Source organism: Hemibagrus wyckioides, linkage group LG02 (genome assembly GCF_019097595.1).
Source record: "Hemibagrus wyckioides isolate EC202008001 linkage group LG02, SWU_Hwy_1.0, whole genome shotgun sequence".
In the NCBI taxonomy this organism is placed as follows: Eukaryota; Metazoa; Chordata; class Actinopteri; order Siluriformes; family Bagridae; genus Hemibagrus; species Hemibagrus wyckioides.
Window position 1 is genome coordinate 2517313 of NC_080711.1, and position 19334 is coordinate 2536646.

A 19334-nucleotide genomic window follows, 5' to 3' on the forward strand; every position below is an offset into this window, starting at 1 on the left:
CTAACCAATTGTGGGAGTACAGCAGCTCAAAGATGCAGAATAAGACAGACAGCATTATCAGGGACAACACTGTTTATAACTGTTTAATAATCAATCATGGTCCATATAACTTCTTTGTACCTCAACATCAAAACCAAGGTAGTCAGCTACACTCCACACTCCACATCACGCATCACAGTCAATATCAGAGTTGTATGCATCATTCTTCTGCTGGAAAATATTTTTTTTGTTTTTATCAGCGACTTTGTTATCTGTCTCCTCTTCTTGGGGACTCTCGTTTGTGGTTTTGGCAGCTATAAAGTAAAGTTGTGTCAAAGTGAGTTTTCAGCTTATTCAAGTATAAATGTATATTCAATTTCAGCAAGAATAGAACAAGAAATTAATAAAAGCTGTGCCATGCTATTACAGGAAAATAATCATCAACCGAAGTTTATTTCATTTGCAAGGTTTTTTTTGTTATTTCACTTATGCCTCAGCAATCTGGAGATAATTTTTGATTAAAGAATGTCACTTTTTAGGCTTACAAAATGGAAAAAAATTATGGACTTAACTTATAACAGCTATAGACATTTGCTTCCATGCTAGCCTCTCTTTTTTCCTTCTCTTGAGGTTAATGCAACAAAAAAGTGAACTCAGCAAACTCCTCTGTCCTGAAGTGTCAAGTCAACTCTAGATTTTTTTTGAAATACCAAATTTATAATATAGCACTACCGTAATATTTGAACAACGTATTATGAGCGTAACGTACTGTAGGTTTGTGTACATGATTAAAAAACAGAAATATATCTGCATGAATGTACAGAAGCAGCAGTGACATGACCGATATTCTTGACACACTTGCTGAGTGTCTTGTCAGAGCCAGCACACCCCTGTATGTCAAGGATTTCAAGTCAAACTGTAAAATGTTTACATTCAATGAAACATTCATTGTCTCTTACAAGTTTCTGCCCCCTTTCAAAATAGGTAAGTGTTTTATCATTATTTGTATTTTGTTAGAAGTTACACTTACTTTTACTTTAACATTTTTGTGGGGGGGATTTTTTTTCCAACCTCTTTCTCCAAAACTTCCTGACCAATTAGAGGGGAAATGTCCCCCAGTTTGTATACATACGACATACTGTAGATAATAACAGGAATTAACTTCATACATATTTGGCCATATATAAAGTAACTATAAATCGATAAAATGTGTAATAAAAAACACACATATTGGCAAATTGACAGTGGAAGGGCTGCTTTTTTTTAACCAAATTTATCTGCATTTCTTCCAAAAAATATTCTTTTCTTATTAGAGGGGACACGGCCCCCAGTTTGTGTTTGTCTGACATAAATAACAGGAATAAACTTAATGCATATTCTGCCATATTAAATGTAACAATAATTAGATAAAATGTATTATTTGCTGTTTTTAAATTGAATACTTCCAATTTGACAGTGAAAATAATCTTATAACAAGAGCCCCCCCTGGTGTTTAATTTCTTATATATTATCTACAGTAGCTGGAACGTATAAGACAGTGTCAGGGCTCTATTTTAGCTTTAGTATATTGTAGTGTTTATTGGAGCTGATTCTCTGCTTTTCTGTACCTGAGCAAGTAACACCAGCATCTTCACCATGGTAGCAGTTGTGTTTTCCAAATCCTCTATGAGAGCACTGTGTGATGGAGCTTTCACTTCCAGAACACTGAACATCATCCAGCCATATTGGGCCACTTCCCTGACCAAAGTGGGAACTTTGATGAGCGGTGTTACCAATGAGTCGTATGTTAGCGTCATCTAAGACAAAAAAAAAATCAGAATGCATGTTCATGGTAATTACTCATAGTGAAACTTATTACAATATAGGAATATTGTTAATGAATATTTCTAATCATTTCTCAGCCATTCTTTGTTTTCCATTGTGTGTGCCATTGTGTTTTGACCCAGTTCCGTTCTCTGGATTTCTCGTGTTCTGTAGATTGTGTTTGTCCGATTTGCCACACGGACTGTGCTTTCTGGTTTATGATCTTTTTGCCTGTTATTTCCACTCTGATATTTTTGCCCACTGTTTTGGACTGTTTGCTTGGTTTTCTATTTAATAAACACAGCGCAAATGGATTCTGCTTCCCACATTATAAACACATAATATTATAAGAAGAATATTTTATATACTTATAGACAATTTCAACAGATATTCACCAGTTTTCAGAAGAGACATCTTTGGTTCTTGAAAGTTTCCAATTAGTAGTTGCGCACTAAACTTCGGTGGGATACACACTGATATCAAAATATGTAAAATGTCTTTTACATAAAGAATTTCCATATTTTAAATTTGGTAATTAATCTTAAACTGCATGCTAAAACATGTTAATTCCAGTTACTATTTTTTAACCCACCACCTCCAGTTATAAATACCATCAATATTATTTGCATCATATTAGTGTAACGGCCGGACTGTAGCTGAATGACAGGCATGAACAGAAGTAGTTAAACCCCCGGAGGGGTACGTTTATTAAGGAACATACAACAAAGGAAGGAGAGGGGACAGCGAAGTGACGCTCTGGAACAAGGAGTGAAGAGGAAGGGAAAGGAGAGGAAGGAAAAGCGAGCGGAGTAATTTTCTGCATTTTTCTCCAAAACCTTCCTCTCCTAATTGAGGGGACACGGCCCCCAGTTTATATTCATCAGACATAAATATTAGGAATAAACTTCATGCACAGTAACATAATTCAAATCCAAAACAGCAGCAACATTCAGCAACATTAAATGTAGTTTTAAATACAGTATCTCACAAGTGAGTACACCCCTCACATTTTTGTAAATATTTTATTATATCTTTTCATGTGACAACACTGAAGAAATGCCCCTCTGCTCCAATGTAAAGTAGTGAGTGTACAGCCTGTATAACAGTGTAAATTTGCTGCCCCCTAAAAATAACTCAACACACAGCCAGTAATGTCCAAACCACTGGCAACAAAAGTGAGTACACCCCTACTGTAAGTGCAAATGTCCAAATTGGGCCCAATTAGCCATTTACCCTCCCTGGTGTCATGTGACTCATTAGTTTTACAAGGTTGCAGGTGTGTTCAATTTGGTGATATCACTCTCATACTCTCTCATACTGGTCACTGGAAGTTCAGCATGGCACCTCATGGCAAGGAAATCTCTGAGGATCTGAAAAAAAGAACTGTTGCTCTACATAAAGATGGCCTAGGCTATAAGAAGATGAACCCTGAAACTGAGCTGCAGCACGGTGGGCAAGACCATACAACGGTTTTACAGGACAGGTTCCACTCAGAACAGGCCTCGCCATGGTCCACCAAAGAAGTTGAGTGCACGTGCTCAGTGTCATATCCGGAGGTCGTCTTTGGGAAATAGATGTATGAGTGCTGCCAGCATTGCTGCAGAGGTTGAAGGGGTGGGGGGTCAGCCTGTCAGTGCTCAGACCATATGCCACACACTGCATCAAATTGGACTGCATGGCTGTCGTCCCGGAAGGAAGCCTCTACTAAAGATGATGTACAAGAAAGCCCGCATACAGTTTGCTGAAGACAAGCAGACTAAGGACATGGATTATTGGAACCATGTCCTGTGGTCCGATGAGACCAAGATAAACTTATTTGGTTCAGATGGTATCAAGTGTGTGTGGCGGCAACCAGGTGAGGAGGACAAAGACAAGTGTGTCTTGCCTACAGTCAAGCATGGTGGTGGGAGTGTCATGGTCTGGGCCTGCATGAGTGCTGCCGGCACTGGGGAGCTACAGTTCATTGAGGGAACCATGAATGCCAACATGTACTGTGACATACTGAAGCAGAGTATGATCCCCTGCCTTCGGAGACTGGGCCGCAGGGCAGTATTCCAACATGATAACGACCCTAAACACACCTCCAAGATGACCACTGCCTTGCTAAAGAAGCTGAGGGTAAAGGTGATGGACTGTCCAAGCATGTCTCCAGACCTAAACCCTATTGAGTATCTGTGGGGCATCCTCAAACGGAAGGTGGGGGAGCACAAGGTCTCTAACATCCACCAGCTCTGTGATGTCATCATGGAGGAGTGGAAGAGGACTCCAGTGGCAACCTGTGAAGCTCTGATGAACTCCATGCCCAAGACGGTTAAGGCAGTGCTGGAAAATAATGGTGGCCACACAAAATATTGACACTTTGGGCCCAATTTGGACATTTCCACTTAGGGGTGTACTCACTTTTGTTGCCAACGGTTTAGACATTAATGGCTGTGTGTTGAGTTATTTTTAGGGGGCAGCAAATTTACACTGTTATACAGGCTGTACACTCACTACTTTACATTGGAGCAGAGTGGCATTTCTTCAGTGTTGTCACATGAAAAGATATAATAAAATATTTACAAAAATGTGAGGGGTGTACTCACTTTTGTGAGATACTGTAGATAAAATGTATCATGTGTTGTTTTTAATGAACAGAAAACTTAAATATTTTCAAAATGACAGTCAAAATAACCTTATGAAAGCAGACGCCCTGGTGTGTGGCTAGTGAGTATAAGAAAGAGTCAGCGTTCTATTTTAGCTTTAGTATATTGTAGTGTGGATTGGAGCTGATTCTCTGCTTTTCTGTACCTGAGCAAGTAACACCAGCATCTTCACCATGGCTGCAGTTGTGTGATCCAAATCCATTATGAGAGCACTGTGTGATGCTGCTTTAATTTCCAGAACACTGAACATCATCCAGCCATATTGGACCACTTCCCTGACCAAAGTGGGCATTTTGATGATCAGTGACAGCTTTACCACATCCAAGCTGTCTACACACCACCTCTGCATCATTCAGGTCCCAGTCATTATCACACACTGTTCCCCACTGACCATCATGCAGGATCTCCACTCTACCAGAGCAGGAGTCGGTGCCACCAATGAGTCGTATGTTACCTTACAAGACAAACAGCAAAATTCATGGTATATTAATTCATATTTAATCTCCTCAATACTTCAAACGGACACCCAGGCATGTGCAGACGGGGTTTTTTCAGCCAAGCTGATTTAAAGTTCATTTTATCTCAACCCAGCCCTACATTATAACTTTTTTCCTTCTTACATTGGGTGAACACATAGCTGATAGTATTCTATAATATACACACTCTAATTGCTTTTTATATTGCTTTATCTATTTTACATTAGCATTGCTAGCCTGTTAGCCCGGCTACCACAAGTTTGTTTGTGTTTCTCACACCGATTATCTCTGTTGTTACTGCTCTTAAACACACGTCTGTTGTGTGTCTGCCTTTTAGTGCAGCTGAGGATACATTCAAGCTGCACTTGGTGAATTTGGAGCTGGAGGCCATGGAGAAGCAGATCCACGTGCTAGAATCGTGCTGGAATTGTCACGGACTGACTCCCACAACCTCAACCACGCGTGTTTCTCTGCCCAGGTCCATCGCACCAAGGAAGCAACCCGCCCAGGTTTCGTTCATTCCGGCGCCGAGTACCACGGAGCCTGGATGCAGCAGCAGCGGAAGGCATGATCCAGACCCCGAGGTCTCTCTTCGAGATCTCGACTCGGAACCACTTCACCCCTCTTCACGAGATGGAATACGATGTGGTGATCATCGGAGATTCCATTGTCTGGCACGTCCGTACTACCACAGCTAAAGTTAAGGTGCGCACTCGCTGTTTTCCTGGTGTTCGTGTGCTTGATGTTGCTGCACAGGTACCTGCGATCCTGAACGAGAACATCAGAGCTGTGGTCCTCCATGCTGGCATGAACGACACCAGGCTGAGGCAGAAGGAGATCCTGAAGAACTTCAGAAGCCTGGTCGAGAAGGTACACAGCACATTGCCCACAACGAGGATCATTGTGTCAGGATCGTTTCCCATGTTCCAGCGCGGATAACTGTAGATAACTGGAATATTTTCTGGGAGCGTCCTAGGCTCTACCGTGCTGATGGCCTGCACCCTAGCAGAGTTGGAGCAGTAGTCCTCTCGGAAAACATTTCCAGGACTCTATGCACCATCTGACTGGTAAGTCATACCTCAGATCTTAGTTATAATAGCTACGGTTTAACTCACTATACTGATTCAAGTGCACACATATCTAGTCTTATAAAAACTGTGTCTGTTCACCAAATAGTGAAAGAAAAGGATAAATTCGTTAATCTAATCACAATTAAACCTGACAAAGACCAAATAAGTAAAGAAAAACAATTTCTAAAGTTTTGGCGTCTCAATATTAGATCCCTTGCACCGAGGCAATTATTGTTAATGAAATGATCTCAGATTATAGTTTTGACGCACTCTGCCTTACCGAAACCTGGCTTAGACCAAATGAATACATTGGTCTGAATGAGTCTACTCCATCAGGATATTCATATAAGCATGAGCCCAGTCAGACTGGTCGTGGTGGTGGTGTTAACTATAACAATTTTTTACTGTTACTCAGAAAACAGGACCCAGGTTTAACTCATTTGAAGTGCTTATACTTAATGTTGCACTCACTGAGATACATAAAAGGTCCCTACTATATCTTGCTCTGGCCACTGTGTATAGACCCCTAGGGCCCTACATTGATTTTCTTAAATAATTTTCACATCTACTGTCAGATTTATTGATTAATTTTGAGAAAGTGTTGATTTTAGGAGACTTTCATGTAGACGATGCTAATGATTCATGATTTAAGAAGCTTTATTGTCATTTCAACCACATATAGCTGACGCCCTACATAGTGAAATGAACCAAAGTTTTCTTTTATTATTTTTCAAATAATTCCCACGTGCTGTTTAACGGAGAGAAGATTTTTTCAACACAGCATTTTTAAACATAATAGTTTATTTAGGAAGCTTGGAGTGTTTGAAATACAAACAGAAAAAAAATTATAACCAAGAATAAAAAAAAGTCTACAGGTCAAAATCATTAGCCCTCTGATGTTAATAGTCAATAGTGTATCCCTTTTTTTTTGATAACAGCCTTTAGTCGTTTCTTGTAGTTCTCAACAAGTTTCAAGCATGTCTCCTGAGGAGTGGCAGCCCATTCCTCCTTAGCGACTCTCTCAAGCTCCTCCAGATTTGTTGGTCTTCTGGCATGAACTCTGGACTTTAGTGTGCCCCACAGATTTTCTATTGGATTTAAGTCTGGGATTTGTGCAGGCCAGTCAAGGATGTTCACTTTGCTGCTTTGTAGGTAGTTCTTCACCAGAAGTGAGGTATGCTTTGGGTCATTATCATGCTGGAAGACAAAACGTCGACTCGACTGTTGCAGACTGTCTGAGGTTGTCTCTCAAAATCTTCTCGTAGTCTTCCTTTGCATGGTTCCTTCAACCCTGACGAGATTCCCAGTTCCAAACGCACTGAAACATCCCCACAGCATTATACTCCCACCGCCATGTTTCACTGTGGGACCGGTGTTCTTTGGGTTGAACACCTCTCCCTTCTTTCTCCAAACATAGGCAACATCTCTATGGTCAAAGAGCTCTAGTTTTGTCTCATCTGACCAAAGGATGTTTCCAGTATGCATAATTTTTCCCCAGGTTGTCCTTAGCAAACTTCAGTCTAGCTTGTAGGTGTCTCTTCTTCAGAAGTGGAGTCTTTCTTGGTCGGCAACCTCACAGTCCATTCCTGTGCAAGGCTCTAGTAACTGTCTTCGTTGATACATCAATCCCAGACTTTGCTAAGTCATTCACTAATGTCCTGGCAGTTGTTCTTGGGTCTTTAGAAATGTCTCTCACTACTTTTCTTTCCAAAGTTTTTCGAAATCTTTCACTTCCTGCCTCTGCCAGTCTTGTTCTCCACTGTGTGGGTCTCTTTAAACTTCTTGATAATACTTCTCACAGCAGTTCTTGACACTTCTCTTCCTTTGTGAGCATGAACAATTATTTTTCTCAAGTCTAAACTAATTTCTTTTGTCTTTGCCATGGTGATGGTACATATTATTTTGCTAGTTATTTTGCAAGATACTAATCCTCAGCTTAAAGTGCAATTTAAAGGCTTAACTAGGTTAACTGGGTTAATTAGGCAAATTAGGTTAATTAAGCAAGTAATTGGACAACAGTGGTTTGTTCTGTAGCCAATCAAACAAATAATTCCTTAATGGGGCTAATAATTTTGACCATAGCAGTTTTTTCATTTTTAAAAATAATTATCTTATTTCAGCCTAACCAAAAGAAATCAAATATAATAGGAAATACTGTGAAAAAAATTTGGGAAAATTTTGAAAAAACTTGGGAAATATTTGAAAAAGAATTACAATTTCACAGGGGGGCTAATAATTTTGTCATCAACTGTAAACATACAGCATAAAGATCAAATACAAAAAACAACACAGAGCTAGGACCAAAGTTTTGTCCTTGCCACATAAAGTGCAAAGTGTGAAACTATGTGCAAACAGTGCAAAAACAAAAAGTACAAAAAGATGACACTTGGCGCCGAAAAGAAAAAGAACATGTGTAATGAAATGTAAAATGAAATGAAATTATGTACAGCTTGAGAAACAGTAGAAAAACAGGTAAGTATGATTGTAACATACTATATATATATATATATATATATATATATATATATATATATATATATATATATATATATATGTATATATATATATATATACACATATATACAGTATCTCACAAAAGTGAGTACACCCTTCACATTTTTGTAAATATTTTATTATATCTTCTCATGTGACAACACTGAAGAAATGACACTCTGCTCCAATGTAAAGTAGTGAGTGTACAGCCTGTATAACAGTGTAAATTTGCTGTCCCCCTCAAAATAACTCAACAGACAGCCATTAATGTCTAAACCATTGGCAACAAAAGTGAGAACACCCCTACTGTAAGTGCAAATGTCCAAATTGGGCCCAATTAGCCATTTACCCTCCTGGGGTCTGGGGTCATTATCATGTTGGAATACTGCCCTGCGGCCCAGTCTCCACAGGGAGGGGATCATGCTCTGCCTCAGTATGTCACGGTACATGTTGGCATTCATGGTTCCCTCAATGAACTGTAGCTCCCCAATGCTGGCAGCACTCATGCAGGCCCAGACCATGACACTCCCACCACCATGCTTGACTGTAGGCAAGGAAAACTTGTCTTTGTACTCCTCACCTGGTTGCCACCACACACACTTGATACCATCTGAACCAAATAAGTTTATCTTGGTCTCATCGGACCACAGGACATGGTTTCAATAATCCATGACCTTAGACTGCTTGTCTTCAGCAAACTGTATGTGGGCTTTCTTTTGCATCATCTTTAGTAGAGGCTTCCATCTACGATGACAGCCATGCAGACCAATTAGATGCAGTGCGTGGCGTATAGTGGCCTGACAACACATATGCACACATATTTGCACTTGTGCAAAAATACAGTAGCAGCGGTTGAGGTAATGCAAATAGAAATAATATATATATATATATATATATATATAGCAGACTTCCGTGGATTAACTCTGCATAGAGTTCTTATTAAGACACCTAAACTGGACCCTAATGAATTATCAAATTACAGGCTGATTTCAAACCTTCCATTTATATAAAAAATATTAGAAAAGGTGGTGTCTTCTCAATTATGCTCCTTCTAAGAGGAATACTATATACTTGAAGAATTTCAGTAAGGTTACAAGTCCCATCATGACACAGAAAGTACACTAGTTAAAATCACAAATGACTTATTTTTAGCTTTGGACCAAGGCTGCATCTCCATTTTAGTCCTGCTTGATCTGCATTCGACACTATAGATCACAATATTCTTGTAGATAGCTTCCTAAATCACATAGGTATTCAGGGACAGGTAGTAAAATGGTTTAGATCCTACCTGTCTGATCGATACCATTTTGTAGATCTAAATGGAGAACTGTCCCCTGTAATGCCAGTGAAATACGGGGTCCCACAAGGGTCAGATTTAGGACCTCTGCTTTTATCAATATACATGCTTCTCTTGGGTAACGTCATTAGAAGACATGGGACTAGTTTCCATTGTTATGCCAGTGATACCCAGTTATATATCGCAATTATATATCTCATCAAAACCAGACTCTCTCTCACCTGTGTGGACAAACATATATTGTTCATTCCTTATTGCACTACCTCAACCCTGTTAATATTTCATCCGCTGCTATATTTATGTTTATTTCTATTTGCATCTCAACCGCTGCTACTGCATTTTTTGCACATGTTGTCAGGCCGCTATACATACATGTTACAATCATATATGTTATTAGTTACCTGGTTTTTCTACAGTTTCTCAAATGTTGTACATTATTTCATTTTATATTACATTTCATTTCACATGTTTTTTTTTTGGTGCTAAGTGTCCTGTTTTTTTTGTGTTGTCTTTTTTTGTACTTATTGTTTTTTGCACTTATGTGTTGTTATGTTTTTTGGTACTTATTTTTCTTGTCTTTGCTCTGTTGGCACCAAGTTGCATACTTTGCGCTTTATGAGGCTAGGACAAACTTCTGTCCTAGCTCTGTGTTGTTGATTTTTGTGTTTGAACTTTATCTTGTATGTTTATGTAGCACCAGGTCCTGGAGAAACGTTGTTTCATTTCACTATGTACTGCGTCAGCTATACACTACTCACAAAAACTTAAGGATATTCGGCTTTTGGGTGAACTTTCAGGATGCACCTAAAATACAATAGGATGCACCTATAACCTTTCCAGGTGAACTTAATTTGACCTTCTCTACACTTTTGAATGCACATGTCCAACTGTTCAGTGTTTCAGTACTTTTTGCAGAACTTGCTGTTCTCTAACAAGGTGCTTAACAGCAAAATTCACAACTGGTGGTTGATCCAGGAATCGACCAATAAATTTTCTAGTTCAATTAGAATTGGTATTTAAACAGTCCTCTTCATCATGCTGTTCACATTTTGACATCATGAGACCAAGATGACACGACTAACAATTGATCAACAGTACCTCACCATTGCGAGGCTTCAAACAGGATGTTCTCAGAGGGAAGTGGCCACTGAGCTTAGAGTGTCATAGAGTGTCATCAGCAGGTTGCGACAGACATACAGAGAGACTTGACGAGTCACAGAAAGGCATAGAAGTGGATGTCCTTTGGCCACATCCCATGTTGATGACCGCTTCATTGTGAACAGTGCCCTGCAGAACCGGATGATGAATGCCACTCAACTCCAGGCACATTTAAGGGAGGTGAGAGGCACCGAAGTGTCACATCAGACCATTCCAAACCGTTTACATCAGCGTGGTCTGTGTGCTAGACGACCTGCAAGGGTACATGACCATACCATCAGGCACAGGCGTCAGGCCTGGGAGCATTTACGCTGGACGAGGGACCAGTGGGACTCAGTGCTGTTCTCTGATGAAAGTCGATTCATGTTGAGCAGAAATGATGGCCACCAACGATGTTGGAGACGTCAAGGAGAGCACTATGCATCAGCCACTGTTGTGGTGGTGTTACAGTCTGGGCAGGTGTGCCTACTCAGTACAGAACTGCCCTACATCTTGTGAATGGTACAGTGACAAGACAATACTACCTGAATAACATCATTAATCTATTCATTGTGCCGCTGCATGAACAACACAGGCCTAATTTCATCTTCATGGACGACAATGCTCCAGCTCATCGAGGTCGCATCATTAGGGAACAGCTGCTGTAGGCTGGGGTACCTCAAATGGAGTGGCCTGTACTTTCTCCAGACCCGAATCCCATAGAAAACCTCTGGGATCAGCCGAGTCGCCGTGTAGAGGCTCGTAACCCTGCACCCCAGAACCTCAATGACCTGAGGGCCACCCTTCAAGAAGAGTGGAATGCCATGCCTCAGCAGACAATAAGACTCGTGAACAGCATGAGATGTCGTGGTCAAGCTGTAATTGATGGTCAAGGGCACATGACAAATTATTGAGACATTGAGATTTTTTGTTGTGGTATACCCACCACTGTTGTTGGCCAGACTGGACTATTGTAATGCATTACTGCATCTTCAATAAATAAGCTACAGTTAGTCCAGAATGCAGCCACCAGAGTTCTTACCAGGTAAAGAAAATATGAAGGTATAACCCCAATATTATCATTCCTGCACTGGATACCTGTTAACTTTAGAATTGATTACAAACTAGCACTACTTACATAAAAGGCTCTAAATGGTTTACCTCCCACATATCTAACCAGTCTTCTGACACGTTACAATCCACCACACTCCTTAAGATCACAAAACTCTAGACTTCTGGTAGTTCCCAGAATATTAAAGTCTACAAAAGGGGGTAGAGCATTTTCGTATTTAGCTCCTAAACTTTGGAATAGTCTTCCTGACAGTGTTTGGGGCTCAGACACAGTCTTCCAGTTTAAAAGTAGATTAAAGACATATCTCTGTAGCCTGGCATACACTTAATTCCTCCCATAACCTTCTACTCCAGTACATCTGATCAAATGCACATTATCATCTAGTGCTGCTAATATCATGAACGGCAGCTACGCTAATTCCTTTCCACCTGTTCCTTTTTCTACCCATCCCGAGGCATCTGGAGATTGTGTCAGCTCCAGTAGACAGAGGCCCTGTGAGGATCCTCAGGTATCCAGAGATGGACCAACTCCAGCTGGGTTCTGCTTCATGAGGATTTGGGTATATCAAAGCAACGCAGCCAGCCCCATGTGGACTTCGAGGACGACAACAACCTCCAAATTAATACACACACTAACACTCTAAATACGCTGTAGCTGCATCATACTTTACACTGTACATAACTGCAAAAAGGACATTGTTCATATGACACTCTTCTGTATTTAGAATAATTTATAATCACACTCTCCGGTGTCACCCAAATGAGGATGGGTTTCCCTTTTAAATCTGGTTCCTCTCAAGGTTTCTTACTCATACCATCTAAGGGAGTTTTTCTCACTAGGGATGATTTTGTCTAACATCTAGGACTTTTTACACTATGTTTTTGTTTCCTATGTTCTGTAAAGCTGCTTTGAGACAATGTTCATTGTTAAAAGTGCTATAAAAATAAAATTGAATTGAATTAATTTATGATAATGAATCTTGTATGATTCCACTTTTGTTAGTTGTTAATAATTTCTCAAAAAATGTCTTTTATATGAAAAATATTTAAATAGAATATTGCCATCATATGAATTGGGTAAATAATCTTAAACTGCATGCTAAAAAATTTTAAAACCAATTTGTTAGTATTTTTTAACCCACTACCTCCAGTTATCAATACAATCAATATTATTTGTATTGTGTTAGAAGTTTAATTTCATTGTAGGCCATTGTAGGTTTTTTTTTTGTTTGTTTGTTTTTTTTTAGCCAAAATTTTCGACATTTTTCTCCAAACTCATCCTGTCTCATTAGAGGGTACACACCCCCAAGCTTGTACTCATGTGACATAAATAACAGCAAACTGTTAAACTTCATGCATGTTCTGCCATATTCTGTAACTATAAATAGATAAATTGTACTATGTTTTCTTAATTTAATTAAGAAAAGAAAAAAATTAAAGAAAAAATGACATATTTCCAAACTGACAGTGAAAGTATTTTTCTTATGTATTATCTACAGTGGTTGACAAGTATAAGAAAGAGTCAGGGCTCTATTTTAGCTTTAGTATATTGTAGTGTGGATTGACTGATTCTCTGCTTTTCTGTACCTGAGCAAGTAACACCAGGATCTTCACCATGGAAACAGAAATGAAATCCAAATCCTCTATGAGAGCACTGTTTGATGGAGCTTTCACTTCCAGAACACGGAACATTATTCAACCATTTTCGGCCACTTCCCTGACCAAAGTGGGCATTTTGATGAATTGATGAACATTTTGAATGTTAATTTTATTAACATTTACTCCTGCCAACGTCCATTTTCAAAACAATCCTCTACCGAAAGTCTCGCGTCATTTCTGGATCCACCTGTCGCGTGTGTTTTCGTGACAAAAAGTGGTTTGGGGACAGCATTGAGTGACAAGAGTTGTTGTCAGATTGTGTGGTGTGCGACGCCCTCTTGTGGATCATTTATGAACTGTCGCATAGTGTGAACACCACAAGGACAAAAAGACATACAGTGAAGTCATGTAGTCTGAACAGCAAAGCGATCTGCCGACGGTTAAAGTCTTGTAGTGTGACCAGGCCTTAAGGCTACAGGCAGGTGAGTTTTTTTTCAGGGCTGGAGCTGAATCTGCAGGACTGAGGCTCTCTAGGGCCGAACTTGACTACCCCTGCTTTAGACCATTAAGTGTTTAACTTCTTATATATTATCTACAGTGGCTGGCAAGTATAAGAAAGAATCATGGCTCTATTTTAGCTTTAGTATATTGTAGTGTGGATTGGAGCTGACTCTGCTTTTCTGTACCTGAGCAAGTAACACCAGCATCTTCACTATGGTGTCATGATCCCTGCTCCGCTGCCTCACCCGGATCCTTCTACTCCAGTTCCTGGTTTTCACCTGCTCTCTCTCCCCCTCCCTCTTCTCTCTGCTCATTCTACCACTCTAATTACCTGATGACTTTCACCTGTGCTCCTCTCTCTGTCCTTTTTAAGCAGCTATTCTGGGCCTGTTTTTTTTTTTGGTGCCAGAGGGCCAGCACCTTCCAAATCAAATCTTCAAAATGTGATTAAAAACCAAAGAAATGTTCTGAAGCAGCAACATTAAATGTAATTTTAAATAGATAAAATGTATCATGTGGTGTTTTTAATTAATATAAAACTTACATATTTGCAAAATGACGATGAAAATAATCTTATAAAAGCAGAGGCTGTGGTGTGTGGCTCGCAGGTACAAGATTCTGTTTTTCTGTACCTGAGCAAGTAACACCAGCATCTGGTAGCAGTCATGTGATCCAAATCCTCTATGAGAGCACTGTGTGATGTTGCTTTCACTTCCAGAACACTGAACATTATTCAGCATTATTGGGCCACTTCCCTGACCAAAGTGGGCATTTTGATAAGCTTTGACAGCTTTACCACATTCAAGCTGTCTACACACCACCTCTGCATCATTCAGGTCCCAATCATCATCACACACATTAGTACACACTGTATCACACACCCAATCATTATCACACCACTGGCCATCATGCAGGATCTCCACTGTACCAGAGCAGGAGTCGGTGCCACCAATGAGTCGTATGTTACCTTACAAGACAAACAGAAAAATTCATGTTATTAATTTATGATCATGTATTTCTTATTATTCCATTTCTGTTAGTTGTTAATGATTTCTCAAGAATTATTAACAATAAACCCCCTGGTGTTTTATTTCTTATATATTATCTACAGTGGCTGGCAAGAGTAAGAAAGAGTCAGGGCTCTATTTTAGCTTTAGTATATTGTAGTGTGGATTGGAGCTGATTCTCTGCTTTTCTGTACCTGAACAAGTAACACCAGCATCTTCACCATGGCTGCAGTTGTGTGATCCAAATCCTCTATGAGAGCACTGTGTGATGTTACTTTCACTTCCAGAACACTGAACTTCATCCAGCCATATTGGGCCACTTCCCTGAGCAAAGTGGGCATTTTGATGAGCGGTGACCGCTTTACCACATCCAAGCTGTCTACACACCACCTCTGCATCATTCAGGTCCCAGTCATCATCACACACTGTTCCCCACTGACCATCATGCAGGATCTCCACTCTACCAGAGCAGGAGTCGGTGCCACCAATGAGATGCATGTTACCTTACAAGACAAACAGCAAAATCTATGTTATATTAATTTATGATGATGAATCTTTTATGATTCAATTTCTGTTAGTTGTTAATAATTTCTCAAAAAAACGTTGGATGTTACAGAATCTATATTCATGTTGATCAAAGTCTTATTACTATATAGTAATAATTTTAATGATTAATTCTAACCATTTCTCAAAAACAAAATAAAAGACATTTCACATTATAAATGATGAACATTATTTGCATGAGGTCATTAAAATGAACTGAACATCAACACCACTGGCCATCGTTCAGGATCTCCACTGTTCCAGAGCAGTTGTTGTTGCCACCAATGAGTCGTATTTTAGCGTCATCTAAAACAAACATCAAAATCCATGTTCATGTTAATTAATCATAGTGAATGTTATTATATATCAATATTTTGAATGATTATTTCTAATCATTTCTCAGCCATTCTTTGTTCTCCATTGTGTTTGCCACTGTGTTTTGATCCAGTTCTCTTCTGTGGATTTCTCATGTTCTGTAAATTGTGTTTGTCAGATTTGTTTGCCACACGGACTGTGCTTTCTGGTTTGTTTTCTTTTTGACTGTTATTTGCACTCAGATTTTTGCTCACAGTTTTGGAATGTTTACTTGGCTTTCTATTTAATGGATTCTGCTTTTGCCTCTTCTGAAGCCACATTATAAACACATAATATTATAAGCAGCATGACAGAATATTTTATATCCTATAGACAATTTCAACCGATAGTCATTGTCATGATCTTATCCTGCACTTTCTCGGTCACGCCTTGTGCTTCCAGGGCAGTGGCTACCTGTGATCGCCTGCTTCCACGTTACTGCCATTTTATACTCACCTGCGCTATTTAAAGATGTGGCTTACACACTTTCCCTGCCGGATGATCTCTCCAGTTAGCCTTGCACTCTGCGTAATCGGCCTGCTGTCGCCCTGTTGCATTTCCTTCCTTCTTTCAACATTCACCATGTTTTTGTTCCTGCTTTTGCAGTGAGTTTTCTGTTCATTTTTTTCCTGCTCATTTTGGTTTAATTTTGCCGGCTCTTCCGCCTCGCTCTTTCCCGTGGCGTTTTTGTGTTTCCCGTATTTGCTTCGGTGGTTTTTCCTCTCCGTACCTTTCTTGTGGATTATTTCTAGTGGATTTTTTGGTTTTCCCTTCTCTCAAGAGACTTGCTCCTTTTTTTCCCTGTGGATTATTTCTTTGTGGATTTTCTTATATTTTTTTCTTGTGGATACTGACTGTTTTCCCGGGGATTATTTTGTGGATTATTGATTGTTGCCATCACTGATTATTGACTCTGTTTCCACCGTGGATTTTATCGTATTGGATTTTTGTTTAATGTTATTTTTTCCCTTCTCACTTAGAACATTCCCATGTTTCTCTTTCCATGCATAGAAGAGCAGAGGCTCTGATTCAAGTTGTTCAATCGTTCGTGTTGGCTCTTTGAATGTGAGGTCCACAGAACATACCCACAGAAAGACACAGTAACTACTTGGACTGAATAATGTTGCGAGTGGTGAGAAACCCATGCGCCTTTGAACTACCATAAATCTGAGCTACTGATATGTAACGATGAAGTCGATACAACTGTACCGAGTGAGTCCACGGGGAAGTTCGTAATCTGATGAATACTTGTGGATCAGCCAAGTCGACTCTATGTAATAGAAGTTAGTATGCTGGAGTATTTTAGCGGTTGGACGTGCTCTTTCTATGTGAAGGGTCCAGTCCGTGTCCATACAGCAGGGGTGGAAGATCTTCCATCTCATGTAGGGGTCTTGAAAGCAATGCAGGGCTTCCAAGGTTGACATCAAATTGCAACACGCAGCACACTGGACTTGTCGCCAGCCCAGATAAATCTTCCCATTTTCATCACATTTTAGCCATCCGCATGGAAGAGTCCTCTGTCTATGGTGGCTGTGGGTGCAGCGATTACACTGGAGGGTTGCACTAGGACTTTCAGCCATAGGTCCTGCACACAACATACACATATACGCACACCAAAGAGGAATACAACACAGAGGAGCATACAGAGAGAAAAACACTCAAAACACAACACATAACAGCAATTTCAGCAATCTTTAGCAATAATGCGCTGTATTGTCCAACAAGGGACAGTCAAACTCTTGCGCCAGCCTTTTATCATCCCCACTGTCATCCGTAGCATTCTCAATGGGGACTCCAGTGGTGTCTCCATCAATCATGTCCTGCATATGGAGCTGCATATACTGACCAAAAAGAGAGTGTATCGTCTTGTCTAGTAGGGCACGCAAGCATGGTATTCCGCAACAGTGAGTCCTACGACTAGTAGTACCATCAGAATGGTCGTTCCGATACGCGTGAATCCAGCTACCCAGTCAGTAGAAAATAGCCATTCAAGTCAGCCTGGGTCTGAAGAAGCATTATTAGACACCATCTCATCCCGAGCTGCTTTCATGCGCGATATCAGTGTGTCAAGTGGGCCTGCAGGTCCAGTGTGCAAAGGGACAATGGTACAACAATCCGATCCTATCATCTCACACACTTCCTGTTCGGGCCCACGCATAATGTCAATGGCTAAACAATTCTGTATAATCATAAGGGTCATTGCATGGAGTTGTTCCGATACTAATTTTAATGCCTCGATGGTGTGGTTAATAAAACGCTGCTGGTTATACCAAATATAGTTGTATTTCTGCTGATCTGCACCGTTGGTAGCAAGATGTTCAATGCCGTGGATGAGCCTTTCCGAAGGGCTAAATGTTCGTCGGGAACTCTGATCGGTATTCCTGCCCAATTTATATGAATTTTTGTGTTTGGACCCCATTTCGGGAGTACTGAGGAATTTGTTACTTGCAAATGTTTCATACATGGACGCAAGTTGTGAGTCATCAAGGGTGACTACTGTGAGCCGTCCTTCCAGTACCACTGGGGCACAAAACCCATGCCACAATCTAGGCAAGAATTGTAGGACCTGTGTTCCTCGGCAATACCAAAATATGTCTGCAACAGGCATGTTTCCCAGACATAAGCTTGGGATCTTCAGCTTGACTGAAATGCCAGGTTCACATCCATATTCTGATGCATGTTGGCATCACATTAACTATAGGGTGAGCTGCTTCCATTATTTTATTGCAAGATGATTTAGGTAAGTCTCCTACATATTCTGTACCTCTGGAGCGAATGCATAGTGGAAACAATTGAAGGGGGTATGAGTGCACACGTACACTATATTGCCAAAAGTATTCGCTCACCTGCCTTGACTCGCATATGAACTTAAGTGACATCCCATTCCTAATCCATAGGGTTCAATATGACGTCGGTCCACCCTTTGCAGCTATAACAGCTTCAACTCTTCTGGGAAGGCTGTCCACAAGGTTTAGGAGTGTGTTTATGGGAATTTTTGACCATTCTTCCAGAAGCGCATTTGTGAGGTCACACACTGATGTTGGACGAGAAGGCCTGGCTCTCAGTCTCCGCTCTAATTCATCCCAAAGGTGTTCTATCGGGTTGAGGTCAGGACTCTGTGCAGGCCAGTCAAGTTCATCCACACCAGACTCTGTCATCCATGTCTTTATGGACCTTGCTTTGTGCACTGGTGCACAGTCATGTTGGAAGAGGAAGGGGCCAGCTCCAAACTGTTCCCACAAAGTTGGGAGCATGGAATTGTCCAAAATGTCTTGGTATGCTGAAGCATTCAGAGTTCCTTTCACTGGAACTAAGGGGCCAAGCCCAGCTCCTGAAAAACAACCCCACACCATAATCCC

General features: G+C 40.4%; 1 protein-coding gene across 1 annotated transcript; it reads right to left on the reverse strand.

The window, feature by feature from the left end:
• Positions 1 to 146: 146 nt before the first annotated feature.
• Positions 147 to 19103, reverse strand: LOC131369883 (deleted in malignant brain tumors 1 protein-like). Its single transcript, XM_058416788.1, has 4 exons — positions 15273 to 19103; positions 14953 to 15038; positions 1587 to 1775; positions 147 to 293 (listed from the first exon to the last, which is right to left on the reverse strand). The coding sequence occupies exons 1-4, from the start codon at positions 15574 to 15576 to the stop codon at positions 147 to 149; spliced, it is 726 nt and encodes a 241-aa protein (XP_058272771.1). The 5' UTR covers positions 15577 to 19103.
• Positions 19104 to 19334: the final 231 nt, after the last annotated feature.